Source organism: Pseudorasbora parva, chromosome 4 (genome assembly GCF_024679245.1).
Source record: "Pseudorasbora parva isolate DD20220531a chromosome 4, ASM2467924v1, whole genome shotgun sequence".
NCBI lineage: Eukaryota > Metazoa > Chordata > Actinopteri > Cypriniformes > Gobionidae > Pseudorasbora > Pseudorasbora parva.
In genome coordinates this window covers 55,943,844-55,952,319 of record NC_090175.1, presented here as the reverse complement: position 1 = coordinate 55,952,319, position 8,476 = coordinate 55,943,844, and the positions used below count along the sequence as shown (strand labels likewise).

Here is an 8,476-nt window from a genome sequence, read left to right as displayed (position 1 = left end):
ATAGCTTGCAAATATAAGCAACTGTTGATTGTTTCCTTTCTGAAAGAATCATCTGAATGGGAAATTTGATCATTTTCCATTTCTAAGTGTAATGTTGAGATGAACCAAACGAATCGACTTCCTGCAGAAGACCGAGACAGATTCAGTCATGATAATGCAGGATCAGCAGCTTATGATTGATTATGCTTCATGATTAAAATTGCTTTTGAGTGACGCCAGGACAGTGAAACGCATCGGGCAGAGATGCTGTGAACTTTTTCAAGTTACTTCTCAATTTGCTTGAAAATGTACGTATAATTCAAGAGCCAATATGTGCATGCCATATTTCTCCCCGAATCAAAGAAAGATATTTTATCATGTGTACAAATATATACGTTTCAGGATTTTTGCACTGTACAACAAATATGTTAATGAATATAGTTAATATAGTCATATTCATAGATGGATGGATGGATGGCTAGATTGATGGATGGATGGATGGCTGGCTGGATAGATTGATGGATTGACAGATGGGTGGATGGATTGACGGATGGATGAATAGATTGATGGATAGATTGACGGATGGATGAATAGACTGACAGATAGATAGATAGATAGATAGATAGATAGATAGATAGATAGATAGATAGATAGATAGATAATTAACCATTTATATTTTTTTATGATTTGGGGTGAAATATGTACTGTAACAGATTTTAAAGTATTAATATCCAGATTTATTCAATTTTGCGCCTAAATGCTGTGTACACACACACACACACACACACACACACAGATGTGTTTTTCTGATGGGCTTCAGGCCTCAGGCGTTTCACGGACTCTTCTCTGAGAGTCGTTTACAGCAGGTGTTTGTCCAGAAAGCACTGAGTGTATTGTTTAACAGGTCGATGTAACCTTGTCCTGCTCATGTTTCAGTGTTCAGCTGACAGACGGGATCTGAACAGCGCCACCTGCTGCTGAGACATACACATGTTTATGTAATTTAAGTGCATGCAGAAAAAAAATATCATGAAGTATTTTACCATTTATTGCATTTAAGGGGAAAAAAATTCTCACTCATGAATTCTGAGCTATTTAAACTAAATTACGAACACACAGCAAGGATGAAATACATACAAAAACTTTATTTACAAACGTCAGAGATAATAAATAAAAACTCTGTATAAAAAACAATCCGTGTTGAGTTGGACAGCAGACAGACGGATGAGCGGCTGAATCCACACGTCGCTCCTGCAACACACACACACACACACACACACATACACAGACGCTGGTAAACACACACATCTGACACTGATTACTGCGCTCACGTTTGTTCGTTTCATCACCTGCTTCTCCTCATGAATCCCACACATCAGTCGTCCTTCTTGCTGTCGATGAGCTCCTGCGTTTGCTGTGCGAGTTTCTTCTTCATCTCCATCTGCTGTTTCAGAGCAGCATCTGCTTTCCTGCTCTGGTAGATCTTTGCTCCAGCAAACGCCAGACACAGCAGCAGCGTCTTCGCCGCCAGGATGTACAGCAGCAACGGCACATTGTCCAAAGCCTGAGAACACAAAAGTTACACACACTATTAGGATGAGAAGCATTCAGGAAACCAATTTAACATTAATGTCATGGATGGACAGATGGATGCATGTACACCCTGACTGCCACACTATACTCAATGTGATGCTCTGTGTATTCTGGCAGCTTTCTATCAGAACCAGCATTAACTTCTGGAGCAGTTTGAGCTCCAGTAGCTCGTCTGTTTGATCGGACCACACGGGCCAGCCTTCGCTCCCCACGTGCATCAATGAGCCTTGGCCGCCCATGACCCTGTGGCCGGTTCTCCACTGGTCCTTCCTTGGAGCACTTTTGATAGATACTGACCACTGCAGACCGGGAACAGCCCACAAGAGCTGCAGTTTTGGAGATGCTCTGACCCAGTCGTCTAGCCGTCACAATCTGGCCAAACTCGCTCAAATCCTTACGCTTGCCCATTTCTCCTGCTTCTAACACATCAACTTTGAGGACAAAATGTTCACTTGTTGCCTAATATATCCCACCCACTAACAGGTGCGGTGATGAAGAGATCATCAGTGTTATTTACTTCACCTGTCTAAATCGTATTAGTGTTTTTTATATATAGACAAAATTGCTATGAAGTGAACATAGAGGTCAATTTAAAATATATATTTTTATTCTGTTGTTTGTCATTTTTGCAAAAAAAAAAAAAAAATTCCTTTGGGAACTTTTTTCCCCAATGATCCTTAATATAACTTTCCATCATGTTCAACCTTTTTAAACACCCTCTCCAAAACAACAAGCCTCCAGGAAGTGACATCATTCATCCGAGGGACATTGACAGCGAGTATCAGTGGATTTTGTGATGTCTTGAGGTTTGACGTCCTTGTGTAAGAATTTTAGAAATATGTGAGAAACTCTTCGTAACATCAAATACTTTTTCTTGTCATTATTAATAAGAACTTGCACTATAAACGTGAAATTTGGTTTAAAGTTCTGCAATAATACTATGATTACCATGATAAAAGTTGGACTACAGGAACTATCTGAACAGGCCATATATAAAGTATCGTGTCACAGATGAGATTAACTAAGACCTTCCCTCACATCCAGCCCAGTTTGGTGGGTTATAGAAGGTTCTAGAAGTCTCTGGTGTCTGACTGTGTTTCTGCATGACAAGAGCAGCTGCTCTTACACACACACACACACACACACACACACACACACACTTGGAGGATCATTTAGTGCCCGACGCAAGAACACTGGGGTTTAAGACATGCACCATCATGTTCGGACACAATGTAGGCTTTCTCAGCGCTTTCTGTTTTCTTTCATGTGTTTAGACATGGTGTTCTATAAATACTCTACTCGATAGATATGTAATATCTATATATAGTTATATATATATATATACATACACACATATACAAATGTGCGTGTATATTATATTATACACACACACATATATATACATATATACACACACACATACAAATGTGTGTGTATATTATATTATATACACACACACACACATATATATATATATATATATATATATATATATATATATATATATATATATATATATATATATATATATATATATATATATACATACAGTATACACACACACACACACACACAAACACACACACACACACACACCCTATACATGCAAACATATAAGTATACTATTATGGTATACTTAAGAACATATTACCACAGTACACACTCAAAACACCTCGGTAATGTTACTTGTTGTTAGCGTAAATACTGTATTACTGAGGAATCGTCAACAACAACATTTTTTTTAATATTTCACAATAACTGCATGCGTCTTACCCGCCAGTTGATCATGATGACTTGATTTGTTGAAATAAGGTAAACACTGAACTGAGCTCGAGCTTCTTCTATTTAATCGCCATATGGGACAGTAAAATGACCTCTGGGGGCGTGTCGAGATCACACGAGCCGAATTAATGAGTAGAGCGGAAACTAGAGTGACACCGAATTCTAAAGGAGGCGGAGCGACGTTATAATGATCATTAATGTCTGTATTACTTAGCTAATGTACTAGCAGCATAATATACCCGATCAGCCTGATAGCATATAAAGGCACTCAACCTACATAAATCACAATAATCTTTAATGTACTTGTTAATTTAGGTGTGAACTGTCCAAGAGTTCAATTATTCACTTGATAGGATATTACGTTGATGATGAATTTGCTGGAGATTTGTCACGTGACACATCGTACTTTCCTCAGCGCTGTGAGATTGTACCTAATTTAACCTACGGTCCTACGTTAATAATTTAAATTAAAAACATTGTGATATTTTTTACTTGTATATACGATCTCAATAATTGGATTGAATAGATTATTATAATGCTGTACTTTCTAGGCTCCAATTATCAAAAATACGTTGAGATGTGTATGCAGCTCAGTGTGTTTGTGCCATATAGCGCCCCCTAGAAGAATAAACTTTGTTTCATACGAAATAATAACTATTTGACAACATTTGCCCCCCAATGGTTTGATTTCTCCACATGACCAATCCCGCATCGCGTCCAGGTCACGAAATAGCTCTCCTTTAAAGGCACAGGTCAGTGCTAGAAAGCTGGCGAACATTATAGAAGGATTGTGTTTCATTAAAAGGGCTAATATATTAATAAATATATAATTAAACATACATACATACATATCGTTATTGCACATAAAGATAATACAACAAAAATATATTTTAGAATATTGAACAATTATATTAATTATATTATATTTTATTATAATATACTTGCCTATATTATATTATATTAATAGTTTATGCACACTTTACATTTTTGGAAAAAAAATTCAGTATTAATATAGTTTTTGGAAATTTGTTATAGCAAATGCAAAGTACCCTTTATAAGTACCATCATATTATATTAGCCTATATTATATTATATTATATTACATTAAAATTATTATATTAGCCTATATTAAATTATATTAGCCCATATTATATTAATTATATTATATTATATTATATTATATTATATTATATTATATTATATTATATTATATTATATTATATTATATTATATTATATTAATGGTTTATGCACACATTACATTGTTGGAAAATTTTCACATTTTCATTTGTCAGTATTAATGTTATTTTTGTGTTTTTTATTTTAATTTTTTATAGCAAATGCAAAGTAGCCTACCCTTTATAAGTGCCATTATATTATATTAGCCTTTATTATATTATATTACATTACATTATAGAAGTCTAATACTGGCATTTGAATATTTGTGTATAATATAGGCTAATAGAATATAATGTAATTTTTGTACATGTTTTATAGCAAAGTACCCTTCAGAGGGCGCGACAACATTACAATTGTCTGTGAAAGGGTTTTTGTGAATCTTTATTTTTTGTAACTAGATAATATCTGTGGAGTTTGCTTATCTCTCTCTATCTGTCATGTTTTTGCTCAAACCCTGAAATATGGGTTGCTTTAGATGGTTAGTGTGACCTTTCACATTTCTGAATTTCCATGATGTCAGCACTGCTTGGAAAAAAAAGATCTGGACATGCAAATGTCGGTTTCCGTGTGCCAACACCAGGCCCTTTCTTCACTGATTTGGATTCATGTGTTATAAATGATTTCATCAGTTATTGTCTTTGTGTCGACTGAAGCCAGAAACACCCACAGATATCCATGGGTCTGAAATGTCATGTGCACATGCGAACATAAATGCATAAACTGTGAAACATCCACCCCCTTACACTGCTGTCATAATGAGCACCGTCCACCTCCTCCGCTTTAATTGAATCCTCCTCCAGTCCTCGTGTCTTCTTCAGCACAATACATCCTCTGTAAGGTGGCGAAGAGGAACGGACGTAACATTTATTTACAGTTTTACTTGCAAATAAATCACTGCAGTGTCTTATGGCATCCGGTTGGTGCTAATGTGTGAATGATCATAATAATCTAGGGGGTTTTGTCCGAAATGTAACGAGGAAACCCAAGGAAGAGCCCAGTGGAGCCCTACAGATGGCGCTACAGCGCTAGAGTTAGCTGTGTAACGTTTAGGGGCTTGAGGTTGTGAAAATAGGTCTATATATGTACACACATAAATATAGACTGTCATTTGCATGTGAATTTGACGTCAGTTATTTAGATGGTGAGTGTAATTGCACACTTACACAAATACAGGTCACTTCAGCCCTGAGTTCTTGACCCTGTGGGACGCAAATGTTTCAAAATGTGAATTCCTTTATCCAAAAGATACAGCTATTAAACAGGAAGTACTGGCATAGATACTGTTAAAATGAACATTTTTTGACATTAATGCACTTATATTGACATTAATTCACTTATATTGACATTAATGCACCTATATTGATATTAATGCACTTATACTGACATTAATTCACTTATATTTACATTAATGCACCTGTATTGACATTAATGCACTTATATTGATATTAATTCACTTATATTGACATTAATTCACTTATATTGACATTAATGCACCTATATTTACATTAATGCACCTATATTGACATTAATGCACTTATATTGACATTAATGCACCTGTATTGATATTAATGCACGTATATTGACATTAATGCACCTGTATTGATATTAATGCACTTATATTGACATTAATTCACTTATATTGACATTAATGCACTTATATTGACATTAATGCACCTGTATTGAAATTAATGCACGTATATTGACATTAATGCACTTATATTGATATTAATTCACTTATATTGACATTAATTCACTTATATTGACATTAATGCACTTATATTGACATTAATGCACCTGTATTGAAATTAATGCACGTATATTGACATTAATGCACTTATATTGACATTAATGCACCTGTATTGAAATTAATGCACGTATATTGACATTAATGCACTTATATTGATATTAATTCACTTATATTGACATTAATTCACTTATATTAACATTAATGCACCTGTATTGATATTAATCCACGTATATTGACATTAATTCACTTATATTAACATTAATGCACCTGTATTGATATTAATTCACTTATATTGACATTAATTCACTTATATTAACATTAATGCACCTGTATTGAAATTATGATCAAAGTTATTCAACTAAATTTACAAATAAAATGTATGAATTAGGTTATAATTAATTCTATAAACTACAATACTGATCTGCCCACATTGTCACTATATGATAAATTAAAATAAGCTGATAACATCACATTTTTCTCCAGAACGACTGTACAGCCAAATCTAATTTTGTCGCAATATTGTCCTGTTTAACACTGTGAAGCTGCTTTGACACAATCGTGATTGTAAAAGCGCGATATAAATAAAGATGATTGATTGATTGATATTGACATTAATGCACCTGTATTGATATTAATGCATGTATATTGACATTAATTCACTTATATTGACATTAATGCACATATATTGATATTAATGCAGGTGTATTGATATGAAGGTTGTAAAAATATTATAAAATCATGTCACCTTTATACTGTACATGTTGTTTCAAAGCAGCTTCACAGGAAAATAATGTCTTTTGACTCAACCAAAAGTTCTGCCTTGTTTTGTGTTTGCTTCAGAGTATATAGACACATTTCAGAGATTTGACGTTTAAGTGACTGAAATGGCCAGACCGGTCCAGACATCAGCAGTTGGGGATGTAGCTATAAAGGATGTCACTTCTGAGAACAGCCAGCATGAAGTCACTCAGAGAGGGTGCTGGAAGCCATGTGACAAATCCTCAAAACATTTGGGAGAAAATGAGAGTAATGTTGGCCTAAGATCAACATGCTATAATGCAATAACCATGTTAAAAATCAATTCTGCTGCGTAGCATGGTAATGGGAACGATAGACCAAAACACAGACCGGCTCTTGAGAAGAACCCTTTCCAGTCAGCCAGATTCATGAATTTTCACAAACCCTGTGCTGCTGTGGTCTAAGAACATTTTGCCAAGGTTCTCATTAAAGGGTTAGTTCACCCAACAATGAAAATTATTTCATTAATACTCTCCCTCATGTCGTTGGACACCCGTAACACCTTCGTTCATCTTCAGAACACAAATGAAGATATTTTAGTGTAAAGCTGAGAAAGGCTTCAGATAGGCCTCCATTGGCATTCAGTACATTCCCACTCACAAGACCCATAAAGGCACTAAACACATCGACACAAAGACCATCTCACTACAGCGGCTGGACAATAATTTTACGAAGTGACGAGAATATTTAGATTTTTTTGCAACCAAAAAGTTATTGTCTTCCGTGTAGGTCTCGCTCCTCCTCTTCTGGGTCATGAACGGCGGATCTGCGTCATATTCTCACGCATTTGTCAAGTTCACGTCAATAACTTGGTGGATAAAGTCGTTATTTAGATTTTTGTGCACACATTCACTATTCTCGTCGCATTGTAAAATGATCGTACAGCCATTTAGCTTTCCTGTAGCTCAACCAGTAGAGCGAGGCACTAGCAATGCCAAGGTCATGGGTTCGATTCCCAGGGAAAGCAAGAATTGACAAAAATGTAAAAAGTGTTCCTTAAATATGCAATGTAAGCCGCTTTGGATAAAAGCGTCTGCCAAATGCATAAATGTAAATGTGTCAGACACAGACGAGGACACAGAGGGATTAGTGCAAGTGCAAGTTTTATTAGAGATTTCAGACACAGGTGATACTTAGAGGGATGGTGACACTCAGACAAAGGATGAAGATGATGAAGATGATGAAGACGATGAAGGTGAAGACGACAATGACGCCGGCGCTGAAGAAGGATACAGATGAGGGCTCCTATGAAGGCTAGGTAGTTGATGATGGGATCGGTGCAAGACCAGACAATGGGAGTGAAGGTGAGCCGGGTTGATATAGACCCTTTTACTGTTTGTATACAATGATGACGTAGCAACGTATGCGCGCGCATTTTGGCAACAACCTGTGGCGAGAA

The 8,476-nt window shown here is 35.7% G+C and overlaps 1 protein-coding gene across 1 annotated transcript; it reads right to left on the bottom strand.

Moving 5' to 3' along the window:
* Nucleotides 1-1,104: 1,104 nt before the first annotated feature.
* Nucleotides 1,105-3,489, bottom strand: LOC137074185 (small integral membrane protein 11-like). Its single transcript, XM_067442868.1, has 3 exons — nt 3,346-3,489; nt 1,329-1,543; nt 1,105-1,230 (listed from the first exon to the last, which is right to left on the bottom strand). Exons 1-2 carry the CDS (start codon nt 3,358-3,360, stop codon nt 1,355-1,357), a joined length of 204 nt encoding a protein of 67 aa, XP_067298969.1. The 5' UTR covers nt 3,361-3,489; the 3' UTR covers nt 1,105-1,230; nt 1,329-1,354.
* Between the last annotated feature and the right edge of the window lie 4,987 nt (nt 3,490-8,476).